This window comes from Monodelphis domestica, chromosome 1 (assembly GCF_027887165.1).
Source record: "Monodelphis domestica isolate mMonDom1 chromosome 1, mMonDom1.pri, whole genome shotgun sequence".
Lineage (NCBI taxonomy): Eukaryota > Metazoa > Chordata > Mammalia > Didelphimorphia > Didelphidae > Monodelphis > Monodelphis domestica.
Genome location: NC_077227.1, coordinates 613,508,865 through 613,528,773, shown reverse-complemented (window position 1 = coordinate 613,528,773; position 19,909 = coordinate 613,508,865). Strand labels below are relative to the sequence as shown.

At 36.7% G+C, this 19,909-nt stretch overlaps 1 protein-coding gene across 1 annotated transcript in view; it reads left to right on the top strand.

The window, feature by feature from the left end:
• Positions 1-19,909, top strand: part of DTD1 (D-aminoacyl-tRNA deacylase 1) — a 211,019-nt gene that overhangs the window by 173,306 nt on the left and 17,804 nt on the right. Inside the window, exon 5 of the mRNA XM_001374082.4 lies at positions 5,892-6,065. Coding sequence (XP_001374119.1) covers positions 5,892-6,044 — 153 coding nt within the window. The 3' untranslated portion in view covers positions 6,045-6,065. The remainder of the gene's footprint in view (positions 1-5,891; positions 6,066-19,909) is intronic.

Here is a 19,909-nt window from a genome sequence, read left to right as displayed (position 1 = left end):
GTAGTATAATTTATCCTATTTTTCTTATTCCTTCAAGTTTTTCTTGGTGCCATCTTCTATTCTCCCAAATCTTTTTTTTTTTACATATTATCTTAAACCACTTAGTACCTCAACCACTACCTATGAATAATTCTTCTAACTACTATGATAGTTCATACAGTTTTTGAAAATTACAAATAGCATTTTTCCATATAAACAATTTGACCTTACTGAAGCCCTTAAAAGAAAAAAAATCCCTCTCTTTTTGTTTACCTTTTCATGTTTCTCTTCAGTTTTGTATTTGGTCATCAAATTTTCCATTTAGTTCTGGTGTTTTCTTTAGAAATATGTGGAAATCTTTTATTTTGTTAAATGCCCATACTTTTCCATGGAAGTATATAGTCAGTTTTGATGGGTAGGTGATCCTTGGTTGTAGACCCAATTCTCTTGCCTTTTTTTGAATATCATATTCCAAGCCTTACAGTCCTTTAGTGTGAAGGCTTCCAGATCCTGTGTAATCCTGATTGGTGCTCCTTAATATCTGAATTGTTTCTTTCTGGCTTCTTGCAATATTTTCTCCTTAGCTTGGAAGTTCTCACATTTGGCAATTACATTCCTAGGGGTTGTCTTTTGAGGATTTAATGGAGGGGGTGATCTATCAATTCTTTCATTGTCTATTTTGCCCTCTTGTTCAAGAGTGTAAGGGCAGTTTTCTTGGAAAATTTCTTGTAGTATGGTGTCAAAGTTTCTGTTTATTTCCAGGTTTTCAGGTAGACCTATGATTCTCAAATTGTCTCTCCTGGACCTTTCTAAGTCATCCATCTTCTCAATGAGATATTTCATGCTTCCTTCCAATTTGTCATTCTTTTTACTTTGCTTTATTAATTCTTGCTGTCTTGTGAAATCATTAGCTTCTACTTGTCCAATTTTAGTTTTTAAAGACTGGTTTTCAGCTTTGATCTTTTGATTTTCCTTTTCAGTTTGGTCTATACTACTTTTCATGGCATCTAGCAGGTCATTTCTCTTCTTCAGTTTTCTTGTCCTTTCATTTGATTTTGGGGCTTCTTTTTCCAAGTGGGGTATTCTGTGTTTTAAACTGTTATTTCATTTTTCAACTATTTCCTACTTTTCTTGCCAAGTTTCTTCTATCTTTCTCACTTCATTTATCATCTCAAATCTGAGCTTCTCCAGAGCTTGTGACCAATTTCCATTTTTTGGGAAGGTTTGGATGTGTTTAGTTGTTTGTCATCCTCTGTTGTGTCCTCTGTAGTCTGGGGTTTTCCTCAGTAGAAATTATTGAGGGTCAAGGTTTTTTTCTTTGTATTTTTTTTTTTTTGAAATTGCAGATTGTCATTCCTGGGTGCTGGTAGCCATTTTTGTGGTAGTTCTTCCTTCCCTTCCCATCCAGAAGTCTGAATGAGAAGGGCAGGCTCTCTGTTTATTGAGCTATGGAGAGGTTTTTGCTTGAGGCTATTTTTCAGTCTCTGCTGAGTCTGCTGTGCACAGTGTTAAAATTAAATTCTGGTTGGATTGTGAAATATAATATATTAATTAGGTGGTCACCAGGGATTTAATTTCTGAATTCCAAAATGAATTATTAAAGTAAACGGAGTTTATGGTAGTTTTATTTACAGTATTTACGATAGAAGGAAGATATTAAGGAGGGAGGGGGAAAGAGAGAGAGAGAGAGAGAGAGAGAGAGAGAGAGAGAGAGAGAGAGAGAGAGAGAGAGAGAGAGAGAGAGAGAGAGAGAGAGAGAGAGAGAGAGAGAGAGAGAGAGAGAGAGAGAGAGAGAGAGAGAGAGAGAGAGAGAGAGAGAGAGAGAGAGAGAGAGAGAGAGAGATCACTAAGTCAGCTTTTCACTTACCAATGGTAATAGTCTAAAAGAAGTCTGGGTGTTGGTCTTCCTGTCATTCCTCCATCCTTTCACTACAAGCCCAGGTGACTGTCTCTGAACTCATCTGAATGTCAGAATCCAAATGACTCTTTAGTCTTTTCCCCTCTATTTAAAGACCTTTTCTCTTGTGTCACCTCCTCTAAATTTTCACGTCTACCAATCACAGCAGATGCTTTTCTCCAGGATTGCCCATTCTTTAGTTCTCACCTTGTAAGAGCTAAGTACCTTCATTGTTGCAATCAGAAGATAGATAACTCCAATCTTCACAACAGCCCCTCTTTGTCCTATCTCCACACCCAATCTCTGCGTTCCTCAGTCGCTTGGGGTCCCAAGTCTCACTGCTCTGTGGGTTAAGTCTATGGTGTTCCCAGCTAGCCCCTTGAGGACCTGGTCATTGCCCCATGTTCACTTTGACTCTGGTGAGCTGGCTCTGACTCTGGTGCCATAGGTGGAGTGGGGGAGGAGTGATCAGCTTGTGATTTGGTAGGGATAATTTTATTCCCTTATAGCGTGGAAATGCCCAAACCCTGCTTACCTTAAAGGCTGTGCCCTACAGAGGAGTACCTTCACTTGTCTGATTTTGGTCTTTGTCTTTTTGAGGTACTTTATATCAGTAGGTAGTGAGGGGAGAAATTCCCTTGCATCTAGTCTGTGGCCATTTTAGCCCGGAAGTCCCACACTTCACTTTTTCTATTACAGGCCTCCATACTTCAATGAACTAACTAATTACATAACATCCTTGATTCTTTCCTCTTAATTCTCACTTTCAGTAAACAAGTCTTGACACTTTTGTCTCCATAGCATCTTGCTTTTTTATCCTCTCTGCTCATATAACTACAACCTTGTTTGAGGCCCATTTTACCTCCTAACTTGTCTGTTTTCGTCTGTTGCTTGAGCCTAATTGGTCTCTGCCTCTCTATCCCTTTCTCTACACAGTTGCCAAAATAATTTTTCTAAAGCACAGGTTTGACTGTTAACCTTCATATTTAAAAAACAAAAACAAATTCCAGGTGTTCTTTGTTATGTAAAAAAATTCAAACTTTTCAAACTTGTATTTAATTATGTTCTCTGCCTCTGTCCTACCATTCCAGACTCATTTTATATCACTACCTTTCCCTTTATGTTAGGACTAAACTGGCTTACTGGCACAGGTCATTTTTCATTTCTAAAATGCCTTGCCTTTTCACCACTTCCTCTTTTGTTGTTTTTCAATAATGTTTGACTCCTTGTTATTCCATTTGGGGTTTTCTTAACAAGAATACTGAAACATTTTGCCATTTCCTTTCCACCTTATTTTACATAGGAGGAAATTGAAGCAGAGTGACTTGTCCAGGGTCATACATCCAGTATTTAAGTATTAAGTACATTAAGTATTTAAGTATCTGAGGCTGGATTTGAACTCAGATTTCTCCTGACTTGAGGCCTAGCACTCTATCCATTGCACCATCTACCTATTTACCTCTGCCTCTGTAAATCTTTTAAATTCCTCCAGGACTGGTTTAGATGCCAGCTCTCCATGAAAGCTTTTATTGATTCCCTCTTACCTTCTTCATTTTTTACATATTATATCTTCTAGTAATACATAAACTCCTTGAGGATACAACTTGATTCTTTTCATAGTTTTTGTCTTTGTATACTAGCTTAATGGCTAGCATAATGCCTTGCTGATAATAGGCTATTAATCGGTGTTTGTTGGAAATTGCAAATTTGTATAATTGAGTCCCAAATAAATGTCAGGTTAAGTTTTTTCTTTCAAAATACTTTGTCAAGATAGATGAACAATTGTGTTGGTCTCAGCATTTCAGTTCAATTGTAGTCATTGCAGATTTCCTTCAAATCACCTTGCAATCTAATATTCACTGTCTAACCTCATTTTAGATTTGAGAATAAAGAGCCACAAAGAGTTTGAGCAACTTGACCTATGCCATACAATAGTTTTTATTATTTCATTTGTTACTAATTATAAATAATTATGCATTTATATGTATATTTATCAAATATTTTAAATTTCTATTAATTTGGACACAAATAGCAGTATGATTTCATTTTCTTAAAAATGTTGTTATATAAACTGAATTTGTTAAGGCTGTCTTCAAAATGAAGAAATGGTGGCATAGGAAAATTGTGACTCTTCCAAAGTCAAGGCTTTACTGAATACCAAAGGTATGGATTTATCAAGGTATAGAATTTTTTCAAAGAAGACAGTGTTGTGTGTAGTGGTTAGAGAGGCAGCATTGAAGCCAGTAAGATGGGAGTTCAAATCTCACCTCTGATTTATAGTGACTGTATAAATCTGAGCAAGTCCCTTAACCCTCATTGTTCTCCAAAACTATAAGTTGAAGAGAAATTGGCTGGAGGAATACATTAATACTATATTTCTAATAGTTCATATCCTCTCTTAAGGTAATTAAGGTTGGGAATTTCTGACTCTTGGTATTCTGTCAACACATCTTTTTGACATCAATGAGACTGCAAGTATAGTTAGTCTCAACAATAATAACTGCCTTATAGTTTAAAAAATAGACATTTGATTCCTATAACTTACATTGTGAAAGATTTCCTTTGAATCCTTGCAATGAGTTGGTTGGAAAAGAATTTTTCCATCCATATTAGCTTCTGTAAAACTCCTAGTAATGATGACTTCTCAGGATTTGCAGTTTTCTTTTGTCATTTTTGACTTACTCTGATTAGATATTCCTCCTCTGTAGAATAGACCTTATGTGAGAGATAATAGCTAGAATTAAAGCAACATAAAAACAGTATATATTTTTAGTAAGTATAAAAACAGTATTCACAACCACAAGCCCTGGGGAAAACTTATAGAATTGTCTTTTTAAAGAAGCATTTGATTCAAGAGGAGTCATATTCACTGAAGGTATTTTCACAACTTTGCTAAGCTATATTGCTGACTTGTTGAACAGGCCTTCAAGCCACTGTATACCACTGAATCTCCCAAAAGTAATATGGGAACAATGACATCTGCTCTTGACATAGCTTTTCAGAATGGTGAAGATTAATGTAAACATAGTGACCAGAGCCTACTGTACCGGGTCAAAAATTCTGAGGGTGAATGATGCCTTTCCTTAAAGAGAAATTATGAAAAGGACTCTAAAAATTGTAGTGTTTAATATAAATTTGAGCTATTATTTTTAGGTTACTATGATTGTCTTTTGCTAAGTTTATATTCTTGGGAGTTTAACAAACCAAAAAAGTATGTGATCTAATTGTTTTTCTTTCTATAATAATGCATATTTTAAAAACTTTAATATATTCAGTATTTTATGGTTAATTCCTTTACCTTCGTTAACTCATTTAGGAAATGAACTGCAAGGGGGAAGCTGGTAGTTCAGTGGATTGAGAGACAGGAGGTCCTACCTAGGTTCAAATTCTGACCTCAGATACTTTCCAGTGGTGCGACCCTGGGCAAGTCATTTAACCCTCTCCCCCCCATTGCCAACTCCTTACCATTCTTTTGCCTTGGAAGCAATACTGAGTATTGATTCTAAGATGGAAGGTAAGGGTTTAAAGAAAAAAAAAAGAAATGAACTGCAAGACAGGATTCCACTGAAAACTACATTTGCCATCATTATAAAATACATCATATGACAAGTTGTTTAAGAGACCATATAATTCATCCGTCTCAGGGAGACATAAACTTTTTTGAATTGTTATGTGTTTTCTTTTCAAAAAGATCTTCCATGGAAGATAATCTTATAATATTCCTTCAAAACTGAATTAGTGTTTAATTATTGTTAGGTGGGTATGATGTTATTATAAGCAGAACAGATCTGGATTGGATAAGTTGATGTCTCAGAATCTTTTGAACTCTGAAATTCTATGATTCTATGACTGAGCTATTTAAGTGAATCAGGTGCATGATTAATATTATTTTGATATAACTAAATTGTTGAGATACTAGGTTATTACTTAGGTTATATATTGTGTTCATGAAGACATATACATATGTTGCATATACGTAATGTATACAAATTTATTTTCCTTTTATTTCCTCTAGCTTTCAAAGCTTGAAAAACAGCAACAGAGAAAAGAAAAGACCAGAGCAAAGGGACCTTCTGAGTCAAGTAAAGAAAGAAATGTCTCTCGCAAGGATGACCCCAGTGCTAGCAGTGGGGCAGAGGGTGACGTTTCCTCTGAAAGAGAACCATGATGAAGAAAACACAGATTTCAGGTATACATGCTCTTTCTCACATTCTATAGGAATATGTCATTCAGTTAAAAAGATCACTTCTTTCTTGTGGAAGATCAGTAGAAGTTTATTAGAGGAACACAGAAGTCACAGACAAGTGTGTTGCAAGAGGACACAGAAAGCAGCTTACCTTTTCAGATCTTCAAGGCTGAAATATGTCCTTGGGAAACCACTCTTTTCTGTTAGCTTTGGTTTTTCTGCTCTGTTAATCTGTATTTCTGCATGGAGGACTATCTACTTGAGTAGCTGAATAGGAAAGATAAGGTTGGAAAAGTTTAGATGATAGAGGAGTGTATGTCTTTGAACTTTGGATTGAAGGGACGACATTTTCCAAGATGGAATTGACCATGTCAGAAAGAAGGGAACTATATGAGCCATTCTCTCTCATCAGCACAACTACCTTTGCTCAGGGATCTGTGCTTGGTCCTATACTTTTTGAAGGCACAGACAGCTTGTTTATTTCATTTGCTAATAGCACAAAGTATGGAGGGAGAGCTAATTCGCTGGATGACAACTAACCTCCCTAAAGATCTTTATAGGCTAGAGCACTGACTGATTCTTAGGATGACAAATTCTCTTATTTGATTAATACAAGGAACTCCCAGGTAAGGAAATTTAAAAAAAATCAGTGTGGGCCAGCAGCTTTTCTGCCACATATGGCTTAAAGACTTGATTAGGGCAGAGGTGTCAAATTAAGGACTTACCAGGATAACTGGTTGCTGGGAACCAAATAAAATGTAATTGGGGAATGTTTAACAAAATAAATATAAATACAGTACAATATAGATAATGTTAATTATTTTTTTTCCTAAGTCCGTATGTGCCATGCAGGGGATCTGTTTCTAATCGACATGGTAGACTAGAACATGGAGAGGTTAAGTGATCTAGCCAGGGTTATACAGCTAGCATGTGTCAGAACTTGAACCCACTTTTCAGGGTCACATAATTAATATGCATCAGAATGTGAACCCAGGGCTTCCTAGTTTCCCTCTTTAAAGCCAGCTTTCAATCATTCCTTCTCTTGACTAAATCTTATTAGTTGAAATTCACTAGGATTAAATATAGTCTTACACTTGAGAAGTTGTTTTTAATCCAAGAACAAGATGAGAATAACTTGATTAATCAGCAGTTTTTTTGGAATAAAATATATAGAAGTTGATGTATTATAAGCTTAATGCTTAATTGCAATGTGACATGGAAGTCTAAATTGCTTAGGTGATCTTGGTGATCTTTAGGAGAAGTATAGTTTTTAGGAGTAATGTCTGGTCAGGAAACGTCTGTGGTATCATGTTCAGTTGTGGGTGCTATAGTTTAGAAAGGACTAATATGGTGGATGGAAGGGACAAAAGGACAAGAGACCATGTCACATAAAGATCAGTTAAAAAATATTGGGAGGACTTCCGGGTAATCATGGCTGCAATCTAGATGCCACACGCTTCCTCTCCCTGGCACCGAATGAAATAGAATACATCAAAGGAGCATAAAAATCACCTTTGGAGGAACAGGACTCCCCAGTACTCCCCAGTATACCACAGAGGCGAAGGTACTTTTGGAGTTTGAACTTTTCCACACTATAATAAGAAGGAGGAAAAGCTTGCACAAAAACGTGAACTGAGCCGCCCTTCCCCCCCCAACTCCCCCACCAAACCAGAGTGAGCTACAGGAGCTCTCACTGGGACAGCGAGTGAGTGGGGAATGTCTCTGTCTGGGGGGGGAACTCCAGGGTCCTTGGGAATCTGGGGACTGCCAGGAAAAAACGTCTCAGGGCGGTTTCACGAGAGAATCCTGTGCTGAACACAGGGGGTCCAGGGAGCATTGCGCTGAGCATCTGGGCGGAGCTAAACACCAGGGGCGGACCACGCATTGATTATCTGGGCGGAGCTGAACACCTGGGCAGTGTGGCTGTGATCAGGGACCCAGCACTCTAAGAAACCTCGGAGGCTGGGAAGAACTAGTCTGAAGCAACCTAAATTCACAGAAAAACCGCCCATATAACCCAGACCCCAGACCAAAAAGGAAAGGGGAATAAAACCACCAAAGGGATGGCTCACATGGCCCAAAATCAAGCCTCCAGGAAGAAAGGGAAAAAGGTGACTATTGAAAACTTTTATGGTGAAAGTACCCAAGGAAAAGAAGAGAATGAAGATGAAATCCAAAAAAAATCAGAACATGCCTCCCAAAATGGAAACTATCAACAAGCTCTGGAAGATCTCAAACTGGAACTTATCCAAAAGATGGAAACCTGGAAAGAAAAATGGGAGAAAGAGATCAGCAGTCTGACAGATAAGACTGCTCAATTGAAAAAAGAGCTCGAAGCATCCAATAGAAGGGCAGACAAAGCTGAAAAGCAAAACCAGTCCCTAATGACCAGAATTAAGCAACTTGAAGAAAGTGAGATCATAAAACAGCAAGAATCAATAAAGCAAAGCCAAAAAATTAATGAATTAGAAGAAAACATAAAATATCTCACTGAAAAGGTCACAAATTTGGAAAACAGAGGAAGAAGAGACAACATCTGAATTATCGGTCTCCCAGAAAAACCAGCGATAAACAATAAACTCGATATTATTCTACAGGAGATTATAAAAGAAAATTGCCCCCACGTTCTGGAGCAAGGGGGCAAAATAGAAATAGAAAGGGTTCATAGAACACCCTCTATACTAAATCCCCAAAAGACAACCCCTAGGAATGTAATTGCCAAATTCAAGAGCTTCCAAGAAAAGGAGAAAATCCTACAAGAAGCCAAGAAGAGGAGCTTCAGATATAAGGGGGCTCCCATAAGAATCACACACGACTTAGCGGCTAACACACTAAGAGACCGTAAATCATGGAACACGATATTTAGAAAGGCGAGAGAGCTGGGTCTCCAACCAAGAATTAACTACTCAGCAAAACTGACTATATACTTCCCGGGGAAAGTATGGGCATTCAACAAAATAGAAGATTTCCAAGCATTTGCTAAGAAAAGACCAGAAGTTAGTGGAAAATTTGATATCCAAGCACAGAAAGCAAGAGAAACATGAAAAGGTAAATATGAAAGAAAGGGAAAAGGAGATAAATCTTATCTCTTTCTTTAAGTCAAACTCTCTTCTATAAGGACTACATTTACATCAAATTATATATATTAATATGTGGGGAAATGTTTTGTGTAACTCTCAAAAATTGTATGCATCATAAGAGTAGTTAGAAGAAACATGCATAGGGACAGATTGGGGCATCAAGAAGATTTGGGGAAAGTGGAGGCAAAGAAAGGAAAAGGGAGGGGGGAACCGTCGATAACACTAAGATTTACTTCAAGAAATAGGGGGGGACTTAATAGAATAATCTTTCCCATATAAAGATACACATGGGAAGGGGAGGGGAAGAACTCTCATATGAGAAGGAGAGGAAGAGAGTGTGAAGTAGAATTACTTAAACCTTACTCTCAGTGAAATCAAATCTGAGAGGGAAGAACATCTAGATCCAGTGGGATCCTGAATTCTATCTTATCCATTAGGGCAAGAAAGAAAGGAAAATTAAGGAGGGGGTGGGGAGAGGGAGTATAAAAAGGGAGGGAAGGAGAGGGGGGAGGGGAAGGGAGCATAAAAAGGGAGGGGCTAGAAAGGGAAGCATCTCAAGGGAGAGGACTAGGGGGACTGACCTAAAGTAAATCACTGGTTCAAAAGGAGATAGCTAAAGAAGAAAGGTCAGAACTATGGGAAGATATCAAAATGCCAGCGAATCCACAAATGACAATCATAACTTTGAACGTGAATGGGATGAACTCACCCATAAAACGTAGATAAATAGCAGATTGGATTAGAACCCAAAACCCTACCATTTGTTGTCTTCAAGAAAAACATATGAGGTGGGTTGACATTCACAAGGTTAGAATTAAAGGTTGGAGTAAGACCTTTTGGGCCTCAACTGATAGAAAGAAGGCAAGAGTTGCAATCATGATATCTGACAAAGCTAAAGCAAAAATAGACCTGATCAAAAGGGATAGGGAAGGTAAATATATTCTGTTAAAAGGGAGTATAGACAATGAGGAAATATCACTAATCAACATGTATGCACCAAATGGTATAGCATCCAAATTTTTAATAGAGAAACTAGGAGAATTGAAGGAGGAAATAGACAGTAAAACCATATTAGTGGGAGACTTGAACCAACCACTATCAAATTTAGATAAATCAAACCAAAAAATAAAAAAGAAAGAGGTAAAAGAGGTGAATGAAATCTTAGAAAAATTAGAATTAATAGACATATGGAGAAAAATAAATAGGGACAAAAAGGAATACACCTTCTTTTCAGCATCACATGGCACATTCACAAAAATAGATCATACACTAGGTCACAGAAACATGGCAGTCAAATGCAGAAAAGCAGAAATAATAAATGCAGCCTATCCACAAGCAGAGGATAAACTGTGGGAGTAAAAACACCGATGAAAAGCAACTGCTTGAGTACAGGGGTTGAGGGGATATGACTGAGGAGAGACTCTAAATGAACACTCTAATGCAAATACCAACAACAGGGGAATGGGTTCGAGTCAAGAACACATGTGATAACCAGTGGAGTCGTGCGTCAGCTATGGGAGAGGGAAAGGTGGTGGGAGGGGTTGTGGGGAGGAAAAGAAAATGATCTTTGTTTCCAGTGAATAATGTTTGGAAATGGCCAAATAAAATAATGTTTAAAATTAAAAACAAAATTTTTTAACATCCAAGATATTTTTGGAAGTAACAAATATGTAATATCATGAGCCACTCCCCAATGCATAAATGGTCAAAGGATTATGAACAAATAATTCTTTTTATCAAAGATATTTTATTTTTCTAATTTCATGTAATAACAACTTTCAACATACATTTTCTGAAATTATAAGATCCAAATTGTGTCCCTCCTCCTTTCCCTCCCCTCTCTTGGAGATGGTAAGCAATATTATTTGAGTTAATAATCATATTTCCATTTTGGCCATTGTTGTAAATGAATACTTATAAAAGGAAAACCCCAAAATCAAACCGTAAATAAACTAATGTGAAAGACAAAAAAATATTGGGGATATTTAACCTGGGGAGAAGACTTAGGGAGGAAAATGATATCTATGTTCAAATATTTTCAGGGTTATCATGTGAGAAAAGGACAGACCAAAAGTTTTGCAGAGAAATTGCGGAGGAAAACTAGGACTGAAATGAAGAAAAACTCCATAACATTTGAATTGTTTCAACAATGAAATGGCAGGAAAGGGTTTCCTGAACCTCTTTGGGAGGGGGGGGGGGGTTCTTCGAGCAGAATCTGGATGACCGCTTTTTGATTTTTTTTTTGTTCTTGTTCAGCTGTAAGTGTCACACCTCTTTGTGACTCCATTTGGATATTTTTTTTGGGGGGGTCAGAAATACAGAAGCGCTTTGCCATTTCCTTCTCTAGCTCATTTTATAGATGCAGAAACTGGGGCAAACAGGATTGAATGACTTGCCTAGGGTCACAAACCAAAAGGTTCTATATTCATGGTGGTGGTAAAAGTATTTTAAAAATCTATCCCAGTAGGATTTAAAGTTTTGACTCCATGACTGGATATCATGAAGCACTAAAATGGCATTTTAAAAAATATCAGATTAAAATACATTGTTTTGTCTCCTGTTTTTAAACTTTATCCCAGTTTTCAAGCCTACACAATGGGTTAGCATACTTTTTAGCATACATTGTTCAATGGGGTGAGCTTTCAGAGGTCCTTGAAAAGTTACCATTTATTTTTGTATTCTTGATGCCTCATAGTATCCTCTAGATAATGGGTGCTTAATGTATGTTTGCTTGTTAAATGAATGAGTTATTTCGAGGGTGATCATGTAGATGAATGATTCTATTTTAAAGGTCAGAGGGAATAAGTTGAAAAGTCAAATAACATCCCCCCAACAAGTACTTGAGCGGTTTGGAAACATTCAGATATGGTACATTTGAAAACACAGATATATAGACAAATGTGGAGTATCTAGCATGTTGCAGAATGCAACTCTAACTGAGATCTTTTCTACCCACAGATGAGTAGTCATATACCATTTCTTTCCTTTTGACAGCAAACAGCTGGGCTAGTTAGTTGCCATTTCTCAGGAGAGGGTAACACGATTTCCTGAGGGAAGCAGATTATTTTGAAATTATTTGCGTATATTTTCCATTAAACTGTACTGTTTTGCATTGAATTTTGGCATGATTGATTTGGTGCACACTCCAAAAAAACAGACAGCAGTGGTAATTGCCCTTCCAAAATCTCTTTTGCTTTTGTACTGCGAAGGTTTTTTGAAGAGTCTTCTTTTTACTCTAGATTAAAGCTCTCAGTTTTCCTTGCTAAAATGTCAATTACACAGGCTGCTCACAATTCAGAGTAATTCTAATTAGGTCAGCTTCTTACTCATGAGGGAGATTACTTAGAAACTTAGATACTCTTCTAAACCAGTTGATGACCTTCACTTAGCCACTGCTTAGCAGATGCATTTGAAGTGTTCTGGCTTCCTAAATTTCCTGTTCCACAGTTAGATATAGAAGTAGTATAAATAATGGTAAGAGTCCAATTGGCCTCTTTTTAAAAGGAACTGAACATGAGGACTTCAGGTAAAATGTATCTTTCTCTCTTTCTCTTTTCATCATCTTAATGAGGCAGTGTGAGGCAATTAGATTTATTTCATGCCTTACTATCTCAACTGGACATTGGCCTCCCTGAGGGAAACAATCATCTATCATATAGATTATGAATCTTCCCACCATCTAGACCAGCACTTTTCAGAGGAGTATTAGAGTATCTCAGAGGTCTTTTTGGTCATTCAGTAGATTAAATTTGAGTGGCTTTATGAGGCATTGGTTTAGGTTGCAACTCCTCCATCCTGTGAGGTCCTTGTCCCTCCCTAACATTTTTATTAGGATCTACTTTATTGTACTAGAAACCATACTCTGGGTAGAAAAAAATTGTATGTACCATTTTGAGTGTCTGTCAATATCCCTCCCCCTCACAATATTGTCAGCTCTTTATCTGACCTATTATGTTGTTTTTTATATAAATTAACATTGCAATCATTATTGGTTCCTATTTTCCCTTTACCTCATTCTCAGTTTTGATTCTTCTGAGATCATTAGTGTTCCATGATTCACATTCATATAAAATTAGAAGGAAAACTGATTTGTTGAAAAAAGGTCTGAAATAAGCTATTTGTTTAGGATCATTGAAAACAGTATGTCATTTTCCAAATACATTGAGAAGGACCTCTAGACTTGACACAGTTCTCATAACATCAGCATACAACAAATGTTTGTTAAACAACATATGCCATGCAAGGTACACAGCACCTCTGTGTACACAGTCAACATAATCCTTAATGCCAAAGAGCTTACATTCTTTTGGGGAGGAAGCACATCATTAATTTTGTTAGTACTGTTTTTTATTATATTGGAATGGCCTAGGCATAAGGACTTAATATATCTCCAGCTACTTAAAATTATCCTTTATTTCTTTAAGGAGCACTTTGTAATTGAAACCATACACACCTTTTAGATGCTTTGAAAGGTTGATCTTCAGACATTTTATGCATTTAATTATTTGAAGTATAATTTTCCTCTCTATCATTGCTTCTTGTGTCTTATTATTTTATATAGAGAAATACTGTTGATTTTTGAGGTTTTAGTTTTGTAATCTACCCTTGATAGAGCTATTATCTCAATTAGTATCTTTGCCATATTGATTCTTAAATTATCTCTCCTAGATCTGATTTCTAGGTCAGTCATTTTCCTTATGAATTATCTTCTATTTTCTTCTTTTTTTTCAGGCTTTTGACTTTGTTTTTAATATTTCTTGATGCCTTATAGAGTCATTGATTTCTTCTTGATCGGTTTTGCTTCTTATTGCTTTGGTAAGGTTTGTGTGACGCAACTAGTGAATAAGAGCTTTGGGCTTAAAGTGAAGACCTGGGTTCATGTCTAGCCTCAGACACTTACCCTGGGCAAGTCACTTAACCTCTGTTTGCCTCAGTTTCATCATTTGTAAAATGGGGATAATAGCAGCATCTATCTCCTAGGATTGTTGTGAGGATCAAATAAGATAATATTTGCACATAATAGGTGCTGAATAAATGCTTATTCCCTTTCCAAATTGTTAATTCCTTTTCTGTTTCTTTCATATGTGGTTTTCATCTATTTTTCCATTTTTTTTCATCTAGGGGTCTTATTTAATTGATAGAAAATATTTTTAACTTTATTTTTATTGTCTTGTTTCACCTCTTCCAGGCATTCTGGTTTGATTTGTACCCAAGCTATTTTTTCTTTGAGATTTTGCTTGTAGATCTTTTGAAGTCATTCTTTTCTGGGTTTGTGTCTTTAAAGTCCCTGCCACCTACTAACTTTTTTGGTGGGATTATTTTATTTGTTTGCTCATTCTTCCAACCTACTTCTTGATTTTGGTCTTGACATTAAGGGCCAGGTTTTGTGCAGTTCTGGAGGGAAAAGTCTGGGCCCATCTTTGTCCTAGTCCTTTCTTAGGGTATCAATTGCTTTGTCTTGTTCTGTTTTGAAACCGTTATTTTCTGTCTTAGTATGAGTTCCAAGATGGAAAAGCAGCAACGACTAGGCAATTCAGATTAAGTGACTTGACTAGACTTACACAGCTAGGAAGTATCTGAGGCCAAATTTGACCCCAGGTCCTCCCAGCTCCAGGCTTGATGCTGTATCCACTGTGTTATCTAGTTGCCTCTATACTGATTATTTTTAAGGTTTTTCAGGGACAGCTGAGGCTGTAAAACTATAAACTTTCAGTTCCTACAACATGGTGTGATTTTAGGGCAAAGTCTCATTGTGCTTCCCCTATCAGAGCTCTGTAAGCTATTGATCTGGGTTTGGGTGTATGCAACAGCAAACTGTGGGCCTCACTCACTATCAGCCACCTGGGAAGCTTTTCAGTTTAGAGTGACAGAATTACAGGCTTCTCTCTGGTTTTGGATTCCTGCCCTGAGTATTCCTCTGTAGAATTTAGATTGGGCTAGGAGCTGAAACTGAGATTATGCTCTGTTCTAGAGGCTTGAATTACACTGCTGATGCTTACTTGTTTTTGAACTTCCCTTTTCCCTTGTTCATAGCCCAGGGCAAGAGACTATTCCTCACTCCAGAGTGCCACTCTTGGGCATAGAGCCTTTTTCTATTCTGCCTTGAATGTGTGATCCAGAACTGGGTAGTGAGAGACAAAGCACTTGGTTTTTCCTGTATGCATAGTTGGGCTGTAGGCTCTTAAGTGAATATAGCCTAACAATTCACTCTGGAGACTTACAATTTTCTGAAGCTGGTTGCCATTAACAAGATGTGCTGTATAAACTATAAACAGGGTCTTCTGGGAGCCCTCATCATTCATGAAGAATGCCTCTCTGATTTATTATTTACACTGGGCATGATGCCAGCATATACTTTTGGTGAGCACATCTTTTTTGATACTCTTTCTTTTTGTTAATTTTTAAATTTGCTTTGTTTGGTTTTAGAAGGTTATAAACCAAATTATTTCTTTAAAGCTTCTTGTATGATTTTTGACATATGGTAGATAGACAACTTTTTGAATATAAAATCCTAACTGGTTCAGCTGACATTCTGTAGATTGCAAATTTTTATACATGTCACACAACAAATGTAACTACTTATTTTGTCAAATTGGCAAAATCAACTTAGTTTTTTTTTCTCTGTCATTCTTTAACGAGGACTCTTATACCTTTCCAGTGGAGATCAATATTTTGGTTATCTTCAAGGGCAAATTATTTTCACAGTTTTCTTCTTGGAGAAAAGCTTTTGAGTCATTTCTGACAATAAGATTTTTCTCCTTAAAAATGAAATATGACAAGCCAAAAAAAAAATCCCACCTCTACCCCTCAGTTCAACTAGGCCCCCAAAGTGTAGTCATCAGATGTGTTTTCTCATTTATAAATGATCATTTCATTGTTCTTACATTGGGTTTTCTTTACCTGGTTCTTTTTTTTTTTAGTTTTTAAAACATTATTTGGTCATTTTCATACATTGTTCATTGGAAACAGATCATTTTCTTTTCCTCCCCTCCCCCTGCCCTCCCTCCCCCAGCACCCACTCCCACCCCCCTGCCACCCCTTCCCTGGCCGACGGGCCATTCTTCTGGGGTATCACATGTGTCCTTGCTCTGAATCCATTTCCTTGTTGTTGGTATTTGCATTAGGGTGCTCATTTAGCGTCTCTCCTCCATCATGTCCCCTCAACCTCTGTAGTCAAGCAGTTGCTTTTCCTTTGTGGTTTTACTCCTTCAGTTTGTCCTCTGCTTGAGGATAGTTTTGTTTTTCTCGTAGATAGCTGCAGGTTGTTCAGGGACATTGTAAAGCCATTACTAGAGAAGTCCATTACGTTCTCTTGTACCACAATGTGTCAGTCTCTGTGTACAGTGTTCTCCTGGTTCTGCTCCTCTCACTCTGCATCACTTCCTGGAGGTTGTTCCAGTCTCCATGAAATTCCTCCACTTTATTATTCCTTTTAGCACAATAGTATTCCATCACCAACATAACACAATTTGTTCAGCCATTCTCCAATTGAAGGGCATCCCCTCATTTTCCGATTTTTGGCCACCACAAAGAGTGCAGCTATGAATATTCTTGTACAAGTCTTTTTCCTTATTATCTCTTTGGGGTACAAACCCAGCAGTGCTATAGCTGGATCAAAGGGCAGACAGTCTTTTAGTGTCCTTTGGGCATAGTTCCAAATTGCCCTCCAGAATGGTTGGATCAATTCACAACTCCACCAGCAATGCATTAATGTCCCTACTTTGCCACATCCCCTCCAGCATTCATTACTTTCCTTTGCTGTCATGTTGAACAATCTGCTAGGTGTGAGGTGATACCTCAGAGTTGTTTTGATTTACATCTCTCTGATTATAAGAGATCTAGAACACTTTTTCATGTGCTTATTAATAGTCTTGATTTCTTTAACTGAAAAGTGCCTATTCATGTCCCTTGCCCATTTTTCAATTGGAGAATGGCTTGATTTTTTGTACGACTGGTTTAGCTCTTTATAGATTTGAGTAATTAGACCTTTGTCAGAGGTTTTTGTTGTGAAGATTGTTTCCCAATTTGTTGCTTCCCTTCTGATTTTAGTTACATTGGTTTTGTTTGTATAAAAACTTTTTAATTTGATGTAGTCAAAATTATTTCTTTTGCATTTTGTGACTCTTTCTAAGTCTTGCTTGGTTTTAAAATCTTTCCCTTCCCAACGGTCTGATATGTATACTATTCTGTGTTTGCCTAATTTACTTATAGTTTCCTTCTTTATGTTCAAGTCATTCACCCATTCTGAATTTATCTTGGTGTAGGGTGTGAGGTGTTGATCCAGACCTAATCTCTCCCACACTGTCTTCCAATTTTCCCAGCAGTTTTTATCAAATAGTGGATTTTTGTCCCAAAAGCTGGGGTCTTTGGGTTTGTCAAAGACTGTCTTGCTGAGGTCTTTTACCCCAAGTCTATTCCACTGATCCTCCTTTCTGTCTCTTAGCCAGTACCAAATTGATTTGATGACCACTGCTTTGTAATAAAGTTTGAGATCTGGGACTGCAAGGCCACCTTCCTTTGTATCCTTTGGATATCCTTGATCCTTTATTCTTCCAAATGAACTTTGTAATCATTTTCTCTAGTTCAGTAAAATAGTTTTTTGGTAGTTCAATGGGTATGGCACTAAATAGATATATAAGTTTGGGTAGGATGGTCATTTTTATTATGTTAGCTCGTCCCACCCATGAGCAATCAATATTTTTCCAGTTGTTTAGATCTAGTTTTAATTGTGTGGAGAGTGTTTTGTAGTTGGGCTCATATAGTTTCTGTGTTTGTCTCGGCAGATATTCCTAAGTATTTTATATAGTCTCGGGTGACTTTAAATGGAATTTCTCTTTCTAATTCTTGCCGCTGAACTGGGTTGGAGATATATAGAAATGCTGATGACTTATGTGGGTTTATTTTGTATCCTGCAACTTTGCTAAAGTTGTTGATTATTTCGATTAGCTTTTTGGTTGATTTCCTAGGATTCTTTAAGTAAATCATCATATCCTCAAAGAGTGACAGCTTGGTCTCCTCATTGCCAATTTTAATACCTTCAATTTCTTTTTCTTCTCTAATTGCTACTGCTAGTGTTTCTAGCACAATATTAAATAATAAAGGTGATAATGGGCATCCTTATTTTACTCCTGATCTTATTGGGAAGGCTTTGAGTTTTTCCCCATTGCAGATGACATTTGCTGATGGGTTTAGCTATATACTGTTTATTATTTTTAGGAAAGGCCCTTCTATTCCTATACTTTCTAGTGTTTTCAATAGGAATGGGTGTTGTATTTTGTCAAAGGCTTTTTCTGCATCTATTGAGATAATCTTGTGATTTTTGTCAGTTTGCTTGTTTATATGGTCAATTATGTTGATGGTTTTCCTAATATTGAACCATCCTTGCATTCCTGGTATGAATCCTACCTGATTGTAGTGAATAACCCTTGTGATGACTTGCTGGAGTCTTTTTGCTAGTATCCTATTTAAGATTTTTGCATCTATATTCATTAGGGAGATTGGTCTATAGTTTTTTTCCTCTGTTTTTGACCTGCCTGGCTTTGGGATCAGTACCATGTTTGTGTCGTAAAAAGAATTTGGTAGAACCCCTTCTTGGCTTATTCTGTCAAATAGTTTGTATAGTATTGGGGTTAGCTGTTCTTTGAATGTTTGATAGAATTCATTTGTGAAACCATCTGGACCTGGGGATTTTTTCTTAGGGAGTTCTTTGATGGCTTGTTCAATTTCTTTTTCTGATATGGGGTTGTTTAGGTAATTTATTTCTTCTTCTGTTAGTCTAGGCAATTTATATTTTTGTAAGTATTCATCAATATCACTTAGATTGCCATATTTTTGCCATATCATTGGGCATAGTAATTTTTAATGATTGCCTTAATTTCCTCTTCATTAGATGTGAGGTCTCCCTTTTCATCTTGGATACTGTCAATTTGGTTTTTTTCTTTCCTTTTTTTAATTAGACTGACTAGTACTTTGTCAATTTTATTTGTTTTTTCAAAGTACCAGCTTCTAGTCTTATTTATTAAATCAATAGTTCTTTGACTTTCAATTTTATTAATTTCTCCTTTGAGTTTTAGGATCTCTAATTTAGTCTTCATCTGAGGATTTTTAATTTGTTCACTTTCTAGTTTCTTAATTTGCATGCCCAATTCATTGACCTCTGCCCTTCTTAATTTGTTAATATATGAACTCAAGGATATAAATTTCCCCCTGAGTACTGCTTTGGCTGCATCCCATAGGTTTTGAAAGGATGTCTCACCATTGTCATTTTCTTCAATGAAGTTATTAATTGTTTCCACGATTTGTTCTTTAGCTGGTTTTGGAGAATCATATCGTTTAATTTCCAATTAATTTTTGATTTATCTATCCATGTATCCTTACTAATTATTATTTTTATTGCATTGTGGTCTGAGAAGGTTGCATTTATTATTTCTGCCCTTTTGCACTTGTTTGCAATGAGTTTGTGCCCTAGTACATGGTCAATTTTTGTGAATGCACCATGCACTGCTGAAAAGAAGGTGTATTCCTTTTTGTCCCTATTTATTTTTCTCCATATGTCTACTAACTCTAATTTTTCTAAGATTTCATTTGCTTCTCTCACCTCTTTCTTATTTATTTTTTGATTTGATTTATCTAGTTCAGATAGGGGAAGGTTCAGATCTCCCACTAGTATAGTTTTTCTATCTATTTCATCCTTGAGCTCCTCTAGTTTCTCCTTTAAAAATTTGGATGCTCTGCCATTTGGTGCATACATATTGAGTACAGATATTT